The sequence below is a fragment of the Harmonia axyridis genome, chromosome 3 (genome assembly GCF_914767665.1).
Source record: "Harmonia axyridis chromosome 3, icHarAxyr1.1, whole genome shotgun sequence".
Taxonomy (NCBI): Eukaryota; Metazoa; Arthropoda; class Insecta; order Coleoptera; family Coccinellidae; genus Harmonia; species Harmonia axyridis.
The window spans coordinates 14,957,816-14,980,154 of NC_059503.1; the positions used below are offsets into that span (position 1 = coordinate 14,957,816).

General features: G+C 33.5%; 1 protein-coding gene across 1 annotated transcript in view; it reads left to right on the forward strand.

Moving 5' to 3' along the window:
* The first annotated feature begins 490 nt into the window (after nt 1-490).
* Nucleotides 491-22,339, forward strand: part of LOC123676204 (centaurin-gamma-1A) — a 53,391-nt gene continuing 31,542 nt past the window's right edge. Inside the window, exon 1 of the mRNA XM_045611954.1 lies at nt 491-941. Within this exon, the coding sequence (XP_045467910.1) occupies nt 725-941 (217 nt within the window). The 5' untranslated portion in view covers nt 491-724. The remainder of the gene's footprint in view (nt 942-22,339) is intronic.

Here is a 22,339-nt window from a genome sequence, read left to right on the forward strand (position 1 = left end):
AAGTAATAAATAATATCTAGAGTTTCATTCTTATAAATGTCAGTCATTAAAAACGCAAAATTTGAAGAAGCTACCGTGTAGCGAAACAAATGTGAGTTACAGAATAAAAAATTTGAAATATAATAACATGTCGTTTTATTTTTGATGTAAATAAAAAACACCCTACACCGCTTCTGGTCTACTTCGAGCCGGATTATCTACGCGCTTCTGATTAATTAAGATAATCCGCGCGATACCATTTCTATACGTGCAAAGTGCACCAGATGTTTATCCGAACCCGGTTTACCTACACCAAAAAACTGCAACCCCTAAAGCTCGCGCGCCAACCTTGCACTACTTGCACCTAAAGGCGAGCGCGGACAAGCCGTACGTCAAATCCTCCGGTACCCATACATACTTCGGCGATTGCGCCGACAAAAGCACGAGGACCCTTCGGGTGGGGGACCCCAGTTTCTCAACCCACCGGTTCCTTGTCTCCGTTTTCTATTGCGGAGATTATAACCACACTTGCTACGGACGGCAGGACGTACAGATACGGAAAACCGGCGATTGTCAAATCCGCGAAAAACCGAAACGCGCGCGATAAGTTTTCCGGCAAGTTCAAAGATGAATCCGCCCACGCAGGGACCAGAAGCTAACGTCAACCGAACAGGTGATCAGATAAGGTGCGCTTTTCCGGCTAAGTGCTAGTGTTTTCCCGGAGTTTTCCGAGTACGTTTACGCAATGGTGGACCTTAAGAACGAACCGGCGACAGCGCCGAAGAAGTCGCGCGGTATTTCCATCACTGCTGTGAAAAACTGGCTTATGCCCGATAAGAAAATTGCGATGGACACTCCGAAGTTTCAAAAGATGCCGGAAAATTTCCTGAGGTCTTTGAGGAGGCGGTCGTTGAGGATCAAACGGACCAAATCGTTGGTGTTGCCGGAAAAGAGGAAATCCGGTGAGTGTCACTTGTGTTTTGTTTGTAGTTGTGGAAATTAGGTTTCCTTTACATAATTGAAGGAAATTCGCATGAAGGAAGTTTAACGTAATGATAAGGAAAAGTTGTCAGGATGGAGAAATATTAGAATATACTTTTAAGTTTACAAATAGTGGAATCAGTATGTCATAAAATTTTACACACTCGCTCAAATATAAAATCGAAAGAAATTGACAATCAACCTGCTTCAAATAAGTTTTTACACTTCTCAAACAGTGAGAAGAAAGTTTAATTTGAACTTGTACGCACGTAGGATCGTAAATGTTTTTCAAGGAGTTGAGTTTAGGAAATCTTCGTTTCAAGTTTGTGAAATTTCAGATATCTTCTTAGAACAACTTTGTAGATTGTCATTTAAACTATTTGGTACTTTGAAAGAGATTTTCGCGTGTATTATATTTGTGTTTAGTGTTTATGGAAAATAATTTTCCTGTTCTTCGAGGAATGAAGTTATTAGGAGGATTTAATAGAATAAAACAAGAATTCAAAATAAGAATGTTATATTTCGAGACTTCATTGAATTTAAAATCAAATTGAGCTTCCCTAGACGATAATTAACTTGCTCAGGATGAGTTTCCCACTTAATAAACAATCAGAAGCAAGTTTAATAATTTTGTTTCAACTTTCGGCAACAGTATCATGAATATTCTTCAAGAAGTTGAGTTCATGAAATCTTCGTTTGAAGTTTGTAAACTTTCATGAATTTTCAGTATTCATTATGGAAAGTTCGTTGTGTTACAGTGATTGTGGAAATCAGTTTTCCTCATCATTAATAGCAATTAAATATTCAAAGACCAACTCCAAATATTTATTCGCAATGACAGTTTGAATATCAAGAATTTGAAAAATATTAGGATATGAAAATAAAAAGGTTATAGTACCAATACTTATGAGATTAGAAATAGAAAAATAATAATATTGCAGAAATTTCGACGCAAAAACCTGTATTTTTTTCACTTATTTAAAGTTTTCCTCAATGATGTGGTGAATGTTCCTCAAAAATGAAGAAGATCAAAACTGTACAATAAAATTTACTATTAGGGGGATGAACCTCTGAAAGTAAACTTCATTGTATACAATATTCAGAATGTTATATCTACTAATACATCGAATACAGGTATTTTTCTGCAAACCAACTTTACAAATGTGTAAAACAACAATTATGAAATCCCAGTATGAGATTGATTGACTGTTTCGATAAGTACCTTTATTTGACATTTCGTAATAAAACGAACTCGATGAAATTTCGAAATGTCACTTTCAACGTGTGTTCAAGTTTTGTTTACATCCACCTATTCATTACTCACTTTCGACCTTGCTACTGGCCAAATTGAACTGCAAGTCTATATTTGGCAATGAAATTACAATCTGGTTTAGCATGATTACCATATGTATGTCTTGTCTTGCCGTCTGGTTGACTCCGTATATTAAATGCTGAGTGGACCACATAGTGATAATGATAGCTTCATTAATTGTCCTACGGTTTCCCCATTTACAATGTAATATTATCGAACCTTATTTAAAAAGTTATCAATCCCAAACGATATTGCGATTTCTCATTATAAAACAGTAAGGATTTAAGTCATGTGAACTTTACTTAAGTGCCTTGAAATTTTTTTTTTCTAATGGCAGAAATATTTTGATAGTTGAATCTAATATGTATGTAGTTCTGAAGTTGTAGTTGTAACCTGCAATGTAAAGGGTGTTTTTTTTAGAGCTATAGAACTTTAAATTGCAATAAAACAACGATGGATTATTCGATTGACATGAATTTTACTTATCCGCAAGATAATATTGTGGCATTATATTTTACATATGATTTCTGGCATATGACCGCCACGGCTGGCTCGGATGTAGACCAATCTGGATGTCCAATTTTCGATGACTTTTTCCAACATTTGTGGCCGTATATCGGCAATAACACGGCGAATGTTGTCTTCCAAATGGTCAAGGGTCTGTGGCTTATCTGCATAGACCAATGACTTTACATAGCCCCACAGAAAGTAGTCTAGCGGTGTTAAATCACAAGATCTTGGAGGCCAATTCACAGGTCCAAAACGTGAAATTAGGCGGTCACCAAACGTGTCTTTCAATAAGTCGATTGTGGCACGAGCTGCGTGACATGTTGCGCCGTCTTGTTGTAACCACAGCTCCTGGACATCATGGTTGTTCAATTCAGGAATGAAAAAGTTAGTAATCATGGCTCTTTACCGATCACCATTGACTGTAACGTTCTGGCCATCATCGTTTTTGAAGAAGTACGGACCAATGATTCCACCAGCCCATAAAGCGCACCAAACAGTCAGTTTTTTCTGGATGTAACGGTGTTTCAACATACACTTGAGCATTAGCTTCACTCCAAATGCGGCAGTTTTGTTTGTTGACGTAGTCATTCAACCAAAAGTGCGCTTCATCGCTAAACAAAATAAAATGGACGTAGTGCGCGATACGTATTCCGCACAGAACCATTATTTTTGAAATGAAATTGCACTATTTGCAAACGTTGTTCAGGCATGAGTCTATTCATGATGAATTGCCAAACCAAACTGAGAATAAATCACTTGACAGCTGTTAAATCGGTCGCCATCTTGAACAGTAATACCAACTTAAAGTTATATACCTAGAAAAAAAACACCCGTTATATAGGAGATCATAATCTTTTTGGTTCGGATCAATATATTGTGTGCGATATAAGGAGATGGTGAACTTTTGTAAAATTTGTATTTTTTTCAATGTTTTGACCATATATTATAATATATTTTCAACACATTCGAATAAAATGAGGTATTGTGAAAATACTGAAGAATAATAATAATTGATATATTCAAAATAAAATAATCTTCGAATTTGTATTCGAAGATAATTAAGAATGATTACATAAACAAGTACATATGTAAATTAATCTCAACCTCCACTTCGATATATTTTTGGCATAATTTCTTCCTGAATGAATCTTGATGTGTTGCAAATATCGAAATGAAGGACAAGCTCAATTGAATGCTTGTTAAATGATTGTTATTGTTTCACGATTGTTACGATTGCAATTCTGATTTAAATTGTATACGGTTTGTTGAAGAATATTAGAAAAATTTGATATGTATTTGTAAAGTAAACGAGGAACAAGCATTCTAAAAATCGATTCTGCTTTTATTAGAGAATTATGCAACAAGCATCGAAAATATTTTCTCTAATTCTGTGGTTATTCCGTTCATTCTTCCACATCTTGTAGAACAAAATCGTGCGAGAATATATCAGAAACGCACAGTTTTCATGGTTATATTTTATTATTCTATGTTGGTACTCCGAACTTTCCGCCACGGCTTTATCTGTCAATTCATCAATTTGCCTTGAAGAAATCAGTTCTGCCAACCAACATTTTTCAATGCAAAAATCACTAAATTATATTTATGGAAATATTTCATTAATTTCAATGAAAATGCAATGAATTAGAGAAAATAATGTATAATACTCGTACAGAAGGCTCATTCTACCACTCGTTCATTCCAAAACTCGCCACTTCGTGGCTCGTTTTTGAATTTTGAACTCGTTGAAGAATATCAATGCCTTCTGCACTTGTATTATAATAGTTATTTATAATACAAGTGCAGAAGGCATTGATATTCTTCCACGAGTTCAAAATTCAAAAACGAGCCACGTAGTGGCGAGTTTTGGAATGAACGAGTGGTAGAATGAGCCTTCTGTACGAGTATTATACATTATTTTCTCTAATTCATTGCATTTTCATTGAAATTAATGAAATATTTCCATAAATATAATTTAGTGATTTTTGTATTGAAAAATGTTGGTTGGCAGAACTGATTTCTTTAAGGCAAATTGATGAATTGACAGATAAAGCCGTGGCGGAAAGTTCAGAGAACCAACATAGAATAATAAAATATAACCATGAAAACTGTGCGTTTCTGATATATTCTCGCACGATTTTGTTCTACAAGATGTGGAAGAATGAACGGAATAACCACAGAATTAGAGAAATAACTATTCCTTCACTGGAAAATTAATTTCGATCGAATTAACGATAAATTTCAGTTAGCGTGCTAACAATCTGGTTTTTCATGGAATAAAAACCGATTTTGACATCCATTCCGCAACCGCAATTATAAAGTAATTCCACTTTCGTGTGTTTCAAAACAAGGTAGCAGTCGGAACCGCATGATTTGTTAAAGGTACTAGAAGGTTTTCGAAGATATGCACGAATATAACAACCGACAAGTTCGTGCTGAAATATCGTAAACTATATCGTTGCGGTTTTCAGTTCAATGCTCACAAATTACGTTTCTTCAGAAATTGGAAAAAAAGGAAAAATAACATGGATGATGATTTGCTTCCGAAGAAGTTGTTTGGAAAAAATTAATAATTTCTACTACGCAGTTTTATAAGATTGATCGGCGACCTCGATATCGAAAGTCTATTCCACTCCTTTACGATCATCTATAAAGATAAAATATGCTGAAATCGCTGATAATACGGTTAAAAACGAAATTGGGCCATATTTATCGAGTATGCACACGGCCAAGAGTACATATGGAAAATTACACAGGTGTTCTGTGTTTACACGATTTGTATTGGGGAATCGATGCATACAAAGTTGGGAAAACTTACACTGATGTGCATTGTTGCCTATCAATGAACATTCTCATGGAACATTTTGCTTAACTTGAGAATATTTGCCTATATTTTTCCACTTCATCAATTTCAATTTTTTTTTGCCTCAATTAGCGCAGATGTGAAAAAAATTCGAAATAAAAACTTTCAGGAAATCCTACCAAAATGAAATAGGTGGTGCTCTCAGAGTAATAAACATAGATAGAGGGAGCATAAATGTCATTTTCAGTAAGCAAATTTTGTCCCCAACATGAACTATCAAATTTGATATGAAGCGCGCGGAAATGAAAACATATTAGTGATACGATATTTCACACTATTCGCAAGTTTCTCCACAAATAACGCATTTCTTATGTCTCATAGTGAATCAACGTTTTATATCAACTCAAAATATATTGAGATGATTACCTAAATATATCAGAAATTCAGCAAGCAAACTTCAAGCGCGCCAAACGACGTGAAACAACCGATGACACTAGGAGAGCAAAAGTTGCCAAACCTTGGATTTCAGCAGGTAGATACAGAAAATAATAAATATTCTGCTTATTATAAATTCGACAATTGTGAAAAATATCGGATCCAAATATTGAAATTTGCATATTTAATCGGGAATCACTAAAATAAATATATTTCATTCAATATAATATACATTCAACGATATAGTAAAATTGTGGATTTGAAAATATATCACACTCCGACAACGTAACCTAACCATGTTGGGGACATATAAAAATTGAGTATACTCCCTCTATCTTGTTTATTACTCTATGGTGGTGCCCATAGGACGTCACATTTAGGGGTCGACAAAGTCAAGCAAACTTGATTATCAAAATTGATATTTATAATACAAGTGCAGAAGGCATTGATATTCTCACACGAGAGCAAAATTAAAAAACGAGCCTCGAAGAGGCGAATTTTTTGAATGAAAGAGTGGTAGAATGAGCCTTCTGTATGATTTTTCTCTAATTCACTGAATTTTTATTGGAATTAATGAATTAAGTCCATTAATAATATCGTTTAGCGATTTTTGCATTGAAAAATGTGAGTTGGCAGGACAGTTTTTTGTATCACAAATTTGACAGGTAATAAATAAATCCGTGGCAGGAGAGTTCCGAGTACCAACATATAATAATAAAATATATAAACATAAAATCTGTGCGAATCTGCGATATTCTCGCACAATTTTGTTTTCGTTCTAGAAGATGTGCCAGAATGAACGGATTAGCCACAGAATTTGAGAAATCATCATTGATCCATCATCGTTAATCAAGCCTGGCAATATTAGCAATAAATATTGAACTGCTCATAAAAAAAACCTATGACAAATACATAGATTCGTTTGCAGAACAAAAGGCTCGAAGCGTAAGCTTGTAACTTTGTGAAATGGGTACCAAAGTTTGGCTGATACGCGCAAAGGCACTTGGTAGTAATCCCTGTTAAGAATGAGTAGCACAAGACGTTTTGGCGTTTTTTCTGTTGTTTTTTATGGGGGTATTCGACTGAAAATGCTGGAATGATAACTATTACAAGGGTACTTCTGTTGGTGGGAGGTGGCTTTTCTCAGATTTTGCATCTTCAGAAAAAATGGAACACACACAATATTGAGGCCTAAAACAAGCTTCTTTAACTTCTACTTAGGGCTTAGGCTATGGCAAACAAGATTAGGAGAAACAAAATACTATTGATAAACGACACCAAATCTTCATGAATCAGACGAAGAGAAACTCAAAAAGAATCATCCATTTCGAGTGGATTATTAAAGGATAATATGCACATCTCAAACGCTATCACTATGGTGCTAACCGCTCATCACAAAAAGACGATTTCCACGACTCCAATAGGCAATAATGAAGACGTAGAATTCCAAGCGATACTACAACCAGTTCCTTCTACGGACAAGATCAACTCCACAATTTTTTTTATGCAGACTTTCAGAAAAATCCGTCTAAGCATCTCTCGCTCGGGTGAAAGTGAAACAGGCGAATTTCTCGCGCGCTATCTCGATTAATATAATTGCGTCCATTCCTATTCTGCGATGACGCCAGGCGTCCATCGGGCATCTAATTGGCCATTCTTTATATTCGCTCAATTTCGTAGCCTGGAAGGACTGACTCGAATATCAAACTAATGATGATTACATCTCCGCATCCGTTCAAGAACGTGGTTCCTCTACAATCTACATTCGACTTTTGTTTTTGATAACACCGGCGATAGAGGAGGTCGTGATTGTACCGTTTTGAGGCGGAATTTGACGGTGCGTTGAATTCGAAAGGAGTAATTTATTTTTGTGCATACCTGACAATTTTTTTAAGCGAGGTGGACGATTATTTATATTGAACTTAGCAGGAACTATTGTACGTTATTTGGGTCGTATGTTCCGCAATACTGTTTGTTGGTTTGTTATTCCTTATCGGGTAAATGATATACAGGGTGTTCTTCAAAAAATTACATGCTCCTGAAGATGAGATGAAATATTGTATTTATTTTTTTTTAATTGTTGAAAATTGAAGAAATGGCATTTAGTGGACATGTCGGTAAATGATTACAAAACCACCCTTCTTATTTTTCACTTTTTCAATGAGAATGAGCATTCTACAATGATTTTTGATGGTTTTCATTGATAGTATTTCAATAACTTATTTTATTCGAAGAAAATCGTGGAAATTTCATAAAAACATAGATTAAGAAGAAAAGAGAGGCATCAACTCGTACGGCACCCAATTTCCTTGTTTCTGAATCATTCCCATGATTTTCAGGTGTTTGAAAATGATTTGTTGCGTCACTCCCAATAATCCTGCCAATTCTTGTTGCGTTTGACACGAGTCTTGCTCAAGTAATATCTCCAGTTCTATATATTCGAATACCTTCTCTCTTCCACCGATATGCTGGCCTTCTACGACAAAATCACCGTTCTTGAAGCGTTAAAATCACTCTCGGCATGTTCTTTCACTTGTAGCGGCCTCATCATAGGTATTTGAGAACATTCGATGAGTCTCGGCCGCAGATTTCTTCATATTGAAGAAGAAAATTAAAACCTTCCGCAAATAACGAGAATTTGGCTCGTAAGCTGACATGTTTAATCGAGAATAAATTCATGATGCAGACACAAATCGACTAATATTTCGATGACGTTATGTTTACAAATACCTAAACTTATTGAATGACATCTACGATCTATTTATTTTGACTACCACTTACCGCTACAGCCATCTATTGCAGAACGGCAGAAGACCTAATAATTCACCATCAAAAATAATTCCTAACCTAACCCCACAGATAATAGGTTAGGTTACGGTAGATTAGGAATGATTTTTGATGGTTTTCAATTATGGAGAAGTATGGATTAGTTTTTATGTAGATTTCTTCGAAAAAAATTAATTGAGGTTGATGTCATTTTAATATTAATCGAAAAAAAAAGATTCTCCAATTTTTATCCTTGAATACGGTGGTAAATTACTGGCCACTAATTCTCGGATATTAATAATAGTGCTTGAATTCTGATGTTAATTGTGTTATTAAGTAGGAATTTTTGTAATATTTTGACAAAATTTCCAATAAAGGTATCATATTGCGGTAGTTCCGTTGATGTTAGCTCAAATCTTATAATTTATTGGATCAGTCTTTCCACTATCATCATAAATTTTATCTTGTGGCAGTTCAAAAAAATCCAGCATTTTATGATGTAAGTTTTAGTCTACTTTCAGAAGTACATAATCTTCTTACACTCCTTGAACGATATCGTCAGAATGCATAATTTTTCTGATTCGTTATTTATTGTTGCCTTTATAAATATTCAATAGTTTTCGCTGTTTCCGCATTTCACCTCATCTTCCTTAAGGGGGGCCACACACTTCCAGATCAGTTTTTTCACGAGATCCCAGTCAGTCTACAAATACTAATACTATCTTAAAAATAGTGAAGGGGGCACGTATCTAGATAACGGTACCTACATCATAGCGCAAAAATTCAGCGTGAAATCTGCATCGAACGATCTTTGACGCGATCTATCATTTGCATAATCTGAACGCTGTCAAGGTTGAGAAGCTCGTAATATTTCCAACGGAAACGTGGCTATCGGTTAGTTTTACGATTTTGTTACGGATAGCATAAATATACGCCACGGTGTACAACTATCGGCCGCAGAAAGTAGTTGCTTAATGAAGGGTGCACTGAAATGCGTGTCCACAAACCGTGAAAGGTAAAACGGAACGGGTATCGGGTTGAACGGGAATGTTGAGGTATGTATTTATCTGTTGGAAAGGATCCTGGAGAGGTCACATCTACTACAGCACCAGTTGAATGAGGGAATTTTGAGAAAATACGCTGAGAATTTATTTTTTGAATTTTTTTTTTGGATACTCACAAATGGTATTGGAATCATTGCAAGTTCCACGTTAGTCATTATTTTATAATATGAATAACAAAAAAAAAAATTTTCAATAAAAATGTTTCCTTCGTTCAAAAATTCAAACAAAACATTAAAAAATAAATAACTCACAAATTACGCACGTAATATGAGGTCAAAGATATTGTGTATTCAATTTTAATATTATAATTGTATGCCATTAAGTTAAAGAAAAAATTTTTTTCAAACTTGATGCCTTGATTTTCTTGCCCATAAATGAATTGTCTTTTCGAGTTAAGAGGATTTATGTTACGAAGTAAAGCAACCAATTATTTAATCAACTCTTCAGGGTTTGAGAAGAATCTTCAATTTTTGAATTCTACACATTTTAAAACGAACGTAAACCGTAAAAATCTAAGGAAATTTTTATTCGAAATTCCATAGAACTATGACTGAATAAATCTCAGTAAATCTTAATTTTCAGGGCTGTTATCTATTATCCAAAATTTCAATGAAACATTCAAAAAACTAAAGAACTATCACCGCTAGGACCTTGAGACGAAAATAATTAATATCATCATAAATACAAATAAATATTTCCAATTTCACGAATTTAGCAATTTTGTTAAGTTAAGTATTTTGCAAAATTTGAACGGAAATATAAAAAATAATTTTTGACCATTTGTTTTTCTTCATAGAAAAAATATGCCAAAAGTAGGATTTATACGTCAGTTCATATTAACTTTTGTGATTTAATTATGTTATATTGATCCTGCGATCAAAGCAAATCTGAATATATAATATTATGCATGTTGAAATGCCGGTTTGGAATCGAATGAATTAACTACTTCTTTCATACAATCAATATGTATTCAACATTTGAGCTTTACATATAAATGTTTGGACATACATTCAATATCAATACCCTTATAACATGCAATTTCAAAAAAGACCCTCATGACGGGGACTAATATCCATAAAAAAAATCCACAGCTGATCCTCCCATAGAAAATTGCAGACAATAGTGAATTATTATTGTTTTTATTCTTTGGGGATATATGGAATACTATTGATGATATATGGGCAATCTAGAATTTTGGATAGAATAGATATTCGAAGTGATTGGAGGTTTGAGAAACTTATCAATTTAATAATTTGATTGATGTTCGAAATCTATGGTTTGTAAGCAAAAATGAACTTTAATCGAACACATTAGTAATATGATCATGATAATAAAAATTTTTGAAATAATTTATTGATATTTTGCTCGTAATATTCTACATATTTTCACAATTTCCTATTCCTTCCTTCACTGAGATTTCTTTCTATATCAGAATACTTGTTAACTGTTTTTTCTTCCAAAATATTTTTTTAAAGGTGGTCAGAATAGCTTTGAAGAATAGGTGGGGCCAAAGAGAAACCAGGTTTTTTTTAAGGGGGGCTAAGATTTTCAGGTCTATCTATTAGTTCACGTTAAATTCATGTTGTATTGTTTTGCTCATTAGATATTTCAGGAGGGGGCAGCAAAAATTAAAGGGGGTTGCCCCCCTGCTCTCCCCCCTAACGTCGCCACTGAAGGTCATTAACAAATTCAGTAAATTACGCTCCGATAGTAGATTCATTTCACCCTTTCATTCGCTTCGTTTGACACCATCAGAGCCACTCCTTCGAAATTCTGAAATATAATCTCACAACGTCAAAATGAAACATCGATATAGGACACCATCTAGTAGAATGGGGAATTAGGGTTGAATCCCCTTCCTGAAATCAATTAGCCACGGATATTCGAATAATGATAGGATACACGGTGGATGATCAAGGGAATGGTTTATTGCCCTTTTTTTCTGTATCGTTTCGAATCGATTGCTTTTTAAACGTTATTTATGGCGGAATTTCGTAGATTCTGGATTCCGTTTATTCTATAAAAAACCAGGATTTAGTTCTTCCTGAAGAGATTCAACAAACCTTGACGAAATAACTCGTTTTAAGTAGATACAAAAAATTGTAATACTTGATGGTTGCATTCACATAACCTCGGATTTTTTTGGCATTGTTCGATGAGACAGTCGGTTTGAATCGTAATTCATTTTGAGAAGCTTATATGTTTTTTATGTTGGAAAAATTTACTAATAGGTTTTGGAATTGTTGCTGTAAATAGGAATCCCATCGATTCAAATATTTTGTTGGTTTTTGTGTTTTGAAGAAACTCAATTCGTTGTTCTGATCACATCATTCTAGCACATAATTCTCAGGTCATGTAAAAACTGTGAATAATTTATTTAACTTTTAGTAAATTATTTAAGTATTTCGTAAGACTAAATATTGCTAATTCATGAAGATTTATAACATAGAGCTCATGAGATCGTAATATGCTGAGGGATTTCAAAATATAGCGAAACTGATGAAGCTATTCTAAAATTAAACTCTTTTATTTATCTAGAAATTGATTATTATCAATCAGTATCAGATTTCAAACGAAATCAAATTAGAATTAGAAGGACGGGTTGAATATAGTTCAATGTTCTATAATTCCTTCAGACACTTATTATATTCTATTCATAGACGAATTTTTGATCGACCAATCAACTGATTTGAGTTTGATACATAAATGGTTTGTTGGTCATAAAAAACAGCTCAATTTGTGTAACTCACAGTCAAACATTCAGTACTTCCCTGCAGTGTGCCAATTAGAATTAGATTCAAGAAAGCCATAAATGAGTAGTGAACATAGCAATTATCATCTAAATTTACAACAAGTCGACTAGCTTGGACATTTGTGTGACTCATAAATCATAAGAAATAGCTCGTTTTAAGACCAAAATGTACATCGAGTGTCAAACTCAACTTCATCATTTCATTGATGGCAACATAATGTACATATTGGAATATGAAGATAGCTGAAAGATTATTAAATCGGAATTCGGAAGTTTTATCCTAATGGGTGATAATTAAAATATATTTTTTGAATATGAGATAAAATTATTTTTTCATTTCAAACTCTATTTTGAAATTATTTTCGGCAGAAAACAGTTTTTGGAGTTTCATTCGGTAAAACATTCACATAACTACATTTATTTTTTATTAATTCAACACCCCTCAAATTTTATTAGATGTTGTTGAATTTTGAAATTTCTCGTCACAACATCTGTACTTGGGATATTCAGCTAAAATTTGGCAAATATATTTGATATTGATATATTCACTAGTTACATCGCGAGTGCTTGCCAAATACTTGAATATTCCAAATTTCCAAAAAAAAAAAAACAAATATTCACCAAGATCAATTAACAACCATCAAAAATAATTTCTAACGTAACCTTACAGATAATAGGTTAGGTTAGGTTAGAAATGATTTTTGATACTTGTGAAGTGACCTTGGTGAACATTTGTTTATTTTTTTAGGATTTTTTTTTGAAAGACGATCAGAGTTTTTTGTTTTCAGTTGGCTAATTTATACCAAAAAATTAGTGAGTTTGGAAAATTTCACTTCGTTCAGAGCAGTATGAGATAAAGTAAATAAGTACCCTGCTGTTAACCCGAAAACATCACGAGTTTTTGAATTTATCGTTATTATCATCTACCTCTTAACCCATATAAAATAGGAATAGGTATCGCATGTTATTATTATGTTTCACTCCAATATGTAAGGTATCTTCAGCGGAAGACCAGCTGAGAAACTAGATCAACTCCGGAACCCCGCGCCTGGCAGATGTCACTGACGTAACCGTATTGCAACCACAAAAGAAAATTAATCTGTAATCGTCAGCATCGAAATCCTCTGTACACAAAACACGCATCCTTTTCTTTCATCGTTCTACGCTGTATCATCGCTGTTCGTTTGTATACAAAGAGTAACAGAACCGAAACGTTGTTGGGATTATCTCAAAATAATATTTCACGGTTATTCGAAGAGAATGGGGAGATGTTGAAAATGCGATTTTGATAAAGAATCCTTGAGTATACAGGAGAAATTCAGAGCGCTCTATATTTCACGTGGAAGGGGCTATAAATCGTGTTTATCTAAGACGGTTTCGTTCGCGAGATTAGGCGACCTTGATTTTTTTTCATGTTTGTGTTTTGAAGGTGACTTGGAGCCTATTCGTCTATTGTTGGACTATATTTAGTAATCGGTGTTCTGAAAATATTGTATACACTTTCTTTCTCCAACTTCGAGTGCATCCTGGATTTCCGATCTTTTCATCAGATCTTGCAACACTGTGGGTACATATAGTCAAGACGTTTTGGACGAATTCAGCGATGAAACGTTTATAAGAAGGAAAAAACAACTTACTGCCGGGAATTGATCATTTGAGAAGCCTTTTGAAATGAATATTAATTTCAATCGTTTAGTCGCCACAACTGTTTTGATGTTAAGCGTTATCTATCATTTAGTTTATCAAAAGTGCTTCAACACGTTTTGGAAACTGTCAAAGCAGTGATTTTAGATGTTAGATATTTTCTAACCGTTCAAAAAACTGCCCTCTGATGATGATTTAAGAATCTATGAGCGCTCAGGGATCAGTTTTGCAACTGTTCTTTCCGCTGAACACATCCATTAACGTCATGTTGTATTTTGTAGCCTTTCAAATCGAAAATTTATTAGAAATATCTCATTTTTGGAAAGAAAACTATGAATCATCTCACAATCCTATGTCTTTTGAAGAATTTTCAACCAAAAGCTAGTATCATAACGTCCGCCATGCTTCCCTGATATCACCCCGGCTGACTTTTTTATCCTTTCAAAACTCGAATTTTCTTTTTCACTTCGAGGCATTCTTTTTCAGTCGTACAAGGATATAAAAGATCATTAAATTAAAAGGGGTTAATACCGCTTAATACCGTTAATAGCGATCAGTTCAAAAATTAGTAATCTTCATTTTACGCTAGAGATTTATATGAGGTTTTCATTCACTTTTATTCATTTTAAAATGTTCGTCAATGCGGAAAGTCCTTATTCATAAATTTTTTGGGAAAGAAAAAAATAATTTGATGAATTTATTTATTGAAGTATCAATATATGCATTATATAACAACCATTTTTTTTTTCAATGAAATTATTCAAAAAGTCTTATGAAAGGCTGAAAATGCGTAAAAAAAAAATTATTATTATTATTTTGAATTCTTACATGTGGTAGAAGAGGTCGGTAAATCAGAGGAATGTTTGAGATTGATTCACTCATCCTGAAAAGTGGTGGGATCTCAAAAACCCTGAGGAGAGAGAGAAGTAGTTAAACCCCTCTCAATGTCAAAGAAGATTCCTGTGTATGCATACAAAAAAATGTTATATTCAGATTTTTGCAAAACATTTTTTTCTGACCTGGTGCAAAAAAGCTGACGTTAAGTTTACAGAGTGCTAAAACTACCGTTTTACCCTTTATGCACCTCTCAAAAACCCCACCAATAACTCTCAACTAATCCCGAATTAACGGTTTATCTGGAACACGCTGTGCATAAACCAAACTATTCAAGGTTTTTTTTTTCAGATTGTTGATACCTGAATAACTGTTTGCATACTGAGCGTAATCTCTTTACGATTTTAATCTGCCACGCTCATTATTATAAGAGCAAGCCACGCACACATAGCCTTCTATGTGATGTTACAGTGGGGTACCCATTATGGAACTTATTATCGTGGTTACCATTCCATCTGATGACTTTTTGTTATCAGGCAGATGCAGTCGTGAAATCGGCCAAAAAATTATCCTAATCTGATGAAATGTTGACTTCGAACCGCCTAGTTACATTGGGTTTATCTGCAATGCTGATATCAAAACTCGAAGTTCTATTCGCGCCAGAGTGATTTATTGATATAATCTTAATAGAAAAGTCAGGGGGTACAGATTTGAGATCATAATCGGGAATGGGTTATCGGGAAATGTAGTATGTGGACCCTTGAAAGGAGATATTTAGTTCAATTGATCATGTAACGTAAATTTAGGTTTGAATCATTTCGAATTTAAAAAATTTTGGGAAAATTTTCGAGCTGCTACTCTGACATCCAAATATTAACCACTTGTAATACTGTTCTCATAAGAATTTTTTGATATGTTAAATCTTTCAACGAAAGACATATTCCTTATTTCGGCTCAAAAAAAATGTAATAAAAAATCTAGTCAAGGGGGCTCATTAATTTTCTTTTTGATCTATAAAATTACATTGACAAGATCTCAAATAACAGTCCAACCAGTTATTATTAAGTTTTTTCCGGAAAACACATATATCTTTTTATTTGAAGGGGGCATCTTGTTTTTGCAAATTCAAGAGAGGTTGAAACCCCCTCAAGAATTATGAATGCTATGATACAGAATTCTTAAGGTTTGTTAATATATTTATGAGTATATGCGAATCAGAAATATTTTCAGTACACATACTATGTATACTAAAAATATTTGTGTTCTGTCTTTATTATTCTTTTCCTTGAAATCCTGCATAGGTCGAAATGTTAGTATTTGTTAAAAAGTTAGTTTAGTTACAAAATTACAATTTAATTACATCCCTATTCTTAGAATTACTGAGAAAATATATACACATGGATTTAACCCCAAAAGCATGACAACACAAAATGAAACATCAAATCTATCACCAACAAATGAACCAATAGCAGATGAAGATATAATTTTCTCTATTTCCATTTTCAGTAGATAATTATGTTGGATAATGATAGTGTGGAAAAAAATTGATGATCCTAAATGGTGGCTGCTAAATATGATCTTGAGAAAACAATACCAGGTGGTCATTATGAGGATTCATTATTACTACATCTATCAAACAAAACCTCATTCTACCAAAAACCATTTGCAGGCCCTCACATGAAAAAGTTTTCATTAAATATCATTACATCATACGTTTGCAATTAGAAATAATAAACTGAAAGTGAAAACAATGTTCGCTATTATGACAGTAATACCTATTATTATTTTTCAGTCTTGATTGGTGTTAATATCCTACAAGCTGTTAAAATTAATAACATAGTACTTTCACTGGTTCACATTCGAAATTGCAATTTCATCTTTTCGGGTTTTTATAATAGTTCTGCTGATCGTGTATGTTTTAAATGTTTCAACACTCTTATCAATTGAAAGTAACCTAATATCTATCGAATATTTTTGTTTGATAATCAAAACGTATTGAATTCATTCGCGATTTTAAAATATTATGGATGCGGCAAATCGAGAAATGCTGAGTCAATGTATTCCCATCGTTGGACTACTAATTAAAAGTAACAAGCCTCTGCTCATTATTTTAAATGCAGATATTGCAAATCAATCGAACGTGAAGCTTTAATGGACCATAAGCTATACTTTCAAAAGAAGGGATGCAGGAATGAAGCATCTATACCGACAGCAAAAAATCAGATTTCTAGATTTTATGATCGTTTCACATGATTGGATTATTGAAAATAGATGGCAAAAACTATGTTCATTACCTGAGAAGTATGTGTTCTCTGTAATTATATATAATTTTTGTCTCATGATAATCTAGCTAATGAAATGCTATTTTCTATTAATAGTCAACTATAATCAGTATGTATCTAATTTATTTTCTTGGGCAAAAACAATTTCCAATCGACTTTCCCAACAAAAAGAAATTACAACACTAGGAAGAATAATGAATATTAACCCGCTGTCTTTGAACTTGAAGAGTACATACTATCAATAAAATATTCTAAATTTCATCACTGTGAAATTAGAGCAATAGGTCATCTTTTCCCTAGAAAATATATTTTTTCACCGAAAATACGTCCTTTTTCCCTGAAAAACAATGAATTCATTTATTTCCCTTAAACGTGTATTTTTCCTTCAATATTTTATTCTTTGAAACTATGAATGTGCATACTGCATATATACCTATTTTCCCCTAAAATATAATTTTTTCTTCATAATGAGTGTTTCTTTCCATTATTGTTTCAAGCATATGTACTTTTCCCTAAAAATCACTAGAATTCTCTTGAAATCATTTCTACTTCTCTTGCTTAAACAATATACATATACCTGTATAATACTTTTTCCATAAACTAATTAGTTTTTCCCTAAAAAATGTTCTTCACCGAAAAACACATTTTTTCATTTGAATAATCCTTTTTTTTCATCTGAATAATCCTTTTCATCTAGAAATGTGAAAGAAATTTTCGGTACCTGTAAACACAATTAAAAATTCTTTCTGGAACGAACATAATTAACAACAATCAACCAAAACGGCCAAATTTCATAGACAAACACCTTTCGCTAAAAAAAAAAAATCACCAGAACCGTTCAAATTAGCTACTATTAGTGTCTTTATTCAAGAATAATAAAAGGCTGCCTCCAAACAACCACACATTAACATTATTAATAATATTAATAAGTGTCTGTTACCCAAATGGGCCGGAAACTAAACTTGAGCTTATAAATTACAATACTCTAATTGGTATCTCGTCACCGCCCCAAAGCTAATCAACTGTCACCGAATACAAGAGGCAACATGCCTTTCTAGGCTGCCCCTCGAGCAGATGTAAGAAGCGAGAACCAAACAAATCTCAGGTAAGATGGTCCACCCGTCCCTGTATATTTGTTTTTTGGTCCGATGGTTCTTGCAAGGCTTGTGCCAATAAAACATCTGTCCGATCGGAGATTTTAGACGGGGGTGGTTGTAGATATTACCGATACAAAAAAAAAGATCCATTCTGAAGGTTCACTTGATTTAATGGTTGAGATGTTTCAAGATGGAAAAATGACATGTATTATGTAGGAAATGAGGGATTGTGTAATTTTGACGTTTGAGATGTATTGCTACAGTTTGTTTAGCCACTAATTTCATAGGTTTTGCTTCTGAATAGGAAAGATTTCGTGAATTTTTTTTTGGTACCTACGTCGTAATCCAGGAAATGTGCAACATGAATTCGTATAACCTTATCGTTTGGAAATATTCGTAAAATGCAGACAAATCCATCGAATTTTCCTGACAGGACTACGATAGATTTATTTTACCGAGTTCAAATAGTAATTATTATAATTACAAATTTTATTTCAGAAGCGGCCCACTTCGAAGAATGAAAAAGTTCAGACTATAACACATATTAAGCCAATTGAAAAGTCCCCGTTCTGATGAGCAGTTGGCGGTGCTAGTATTAAATCCATATGATTTTTAGTTAGTACCAATCTTAAACGATACGTGTCAAAATTTGACAGCAGTCCGACCATTAGTTCGTGAGATATTGCGTTGTCAGTATAGCTACTTTTCTTATTTGAAAAAAAAAGGATTTCATGTGCTAATAAAATATTGCCATTTGAAGAAAAAAAGGTGCTGTTTCATCAAGACAATGCGCCGTGTCACAAATGAATGGAAACAATGGCAAAATTGCATGAATTGGGCTTCGAATTACTTCTGCATCCACCGTATTTGCCAGATCTGGCCCCCACCGACTTTTTTCTGTTCTCAGACTTCAAAAGAATGCTCGCTGGAAAGAAATTTAGCGCCAATGAAGAAAAAATCGCCGAAACTGAGGCCTATTTTGAACGAAAGAAAAATCGTACTACAAAAATAGAATCGAAAAGTTGGAAGATCGCTGTAATCGCTGTATCGCCCTCGAAGGTAACTATGTTGAATAATTAAATCTAATTTTGCCAAAAAAATGTGTTTTACTATGGTAGACCGGGGACTTTTCCATTGGCCTGTTATAATGGATTTCATTGACCAATTCCCGGTACTTTTTGACATAGTAATATGCTCTCTCATTACATATTTTCAAATAAAATATGGAAATATCTGTTGGAACACCTTGTACCGTGAGTAGATCGTTTATCTACGTAATTAATAACAAAATCGTTAATAATTATCTAGCATTCTTGAACTGCACTTCGTTTTCACTTTTATGGGTCAAAACTGCCCATAGCATTATAGTAAGGAATATTTATAGCAGGTGTACATTATAAACGTAACTTGAGTAGGCAACAGGTGACCATTATGATTAGGAAGTAACGAGGGAAGTAATGCTTCCTCAGACAATAACTGTTACAGTATTTTAAACTTCCGCATATTTCTTCAGAATGTTTATAATGCACATTTCAATTATTCAGAATTTTTTCAAAATATTTCAAAGTTGATTTGCATTGAAAATTTATTGTTTTCAATCAATTAAAAGTTGTTGCAGTCTTTAATTAATCAGAATCATACAATATTAAAAAAATATTCTAAAAGATACACAATATTTCCGAGACGGTAAATCCGATTCGTGTACATATTTTTTAGAATAATAATTTTGAGCATCGTGTAAAATTTCGTATGGATAAGCAGAAGAAGAAAAAAATTAACTAGAATTTGAACAAAAAAACTAACTTCCAGTGATAAAAGATACCATCGAAGGGAAATTTTGCACGATGATGTATGATAACAATTCCAAGTGAAATTTAATCTTGATTATCTAGAAATTGCGAGCAACCATATAATATCGAACAAAATTACTCAATATGTATAAAATAACAGATCCGACCAAATTGAAATTCAGATTGTTTATGCAAGCAAAGTTCGAACATTCATGCTAAATTTCAGTTAGATCTTGTCATCGTCTGGATAACCGGCAACAATGAAGTCATGGTAAATCAGATCACATATAGCTATACAGTTTTGGTTTTTCCGTTTTTCAAAGGTTCAAATAAAAAAAATGTCATTCCAAAAGAACTGCGAAGCGAGATTATAGGTTCCAATAACAAAATCACCCTTTTAATAGTTCAATTGTTCACTCCCTTCACCTTTTCTCAAGTTCGTATTAATTTTCATCGATCAGAGAGCCCCTTATCTTCATCTATTATCATCCCATCAAATGTAGGATCTCCATTGACAGCACCGTTCATAAGGTCGTAAAGTTTCTTGAATGAGTCCCCCAAACTCGTAGAAGAAAACTGCCGTCATCCTCAGAACTTAACGGTTCTGCCAAAACTTGGTCGCAGTAAAGAATAGGATGACACTACAGCCCACAAAGCCTGCACAACCGGTGAAATATGTCGCAAACTTGAAAAGAAGGCGACGAAAGAACAAATGAGGATGGAAGTAGAGCAATAAGTGAGAAACTTAGGGTCACCTTTGTTATGGGTCTCGCTCCTGTGAATTCTAAAATTTACTGGCCTTTCTCGAAATGAACTGCATAAAAGAATTGGAGGGCCGAATGAGATGTGTGGAGAATATGGAGCAGATGTCCTTGGTTTTGTTCTTCCTGGTAATAATATTCGTCTGGTTGAAGTAGGACATTCATTGAAGCTGATCTCTGAATTAGGTTTATCTCGAATTAGGTTATCTTGAATTTTATTCGTAAAGATGAAAGCTGAGTTATTCAGAAATGAACGATACTTCCCTTATTATTTCAAATTCATCTAAATTTTGTTTTCATCCTGCGAAATCAAGAATATTGAATATTCCGAATAATTTCATATCTTGAATTCCATTCAGTCGATATAATATAGAAAATGAGGAAAGAAGGCACTTTCAATTAAAGAACTTAAGCATTAAGATCTGAAGCTATTTTACAAATGTCAAGTTTGTAGGTCCTTCGAAAGTTATCGATCCGGACGGACAGAATCGAATTTGAGGACTGATTCGCTATAGTCAGTCGAACCATATCGTTTGAGATCATTCTTGGCTCAAAATTCGAAAAAAACGGAAATTTTGACAAAATGATAGAACGATATGCTAGGAAAACAAATGCTCAACAAATAATTCATATTTGCTCTCTGGGTAAATTTTTTTTCTTTACCTATATCACAAGCAAATCCATCAATGTATAGTATCTTTCAAATAAATTTTCAATAGAATGTAGAATTTCTACGTGAGCTTCCTATTTCTCATCATAAATGTAAATATGTAACTAATTCTTATTATGTATTGTGCAATAGTGAAAATGAGAAAATTTTTCAAATTCAATTTCCAATAAAACCTAAAGTTATTCATAATTCTCATCGTTTGTTATGAATGATATTCATTGTGCGGATATCCTGTCGATGAAAATATATATTACGATGAATTATTAAAATGAATTATCATATCGTGCGAAAAAACTTTATCTGGGACTCCCTTTTCACTTTCATCATTTCACTCTCAATATGATAATTTCAAGAGAAAGGCCAACGGCGTTTTTATTAATTTTATACGCATCGAATGAGAATTGGAGATGAATATATCAGTGGATACCACATCAATCAAAATATCCTGGGCCTGGCCAGTGCCAAAACCTTTTTTTCCCTTAAAATTGAAAATATTGAGATACAAGAAAGTTCTAGTAAAGTTTACTCTCTTAGAGGAAATTATCAGGATATGTTCATATATGAAATATAAAAATAAAAAAATTCAATTTCACGTCAGAAATATTTCAACCTTGTTTCCAATGTTATCATTCATTCTCATTTGTAGATGAAAAAAAATTGAC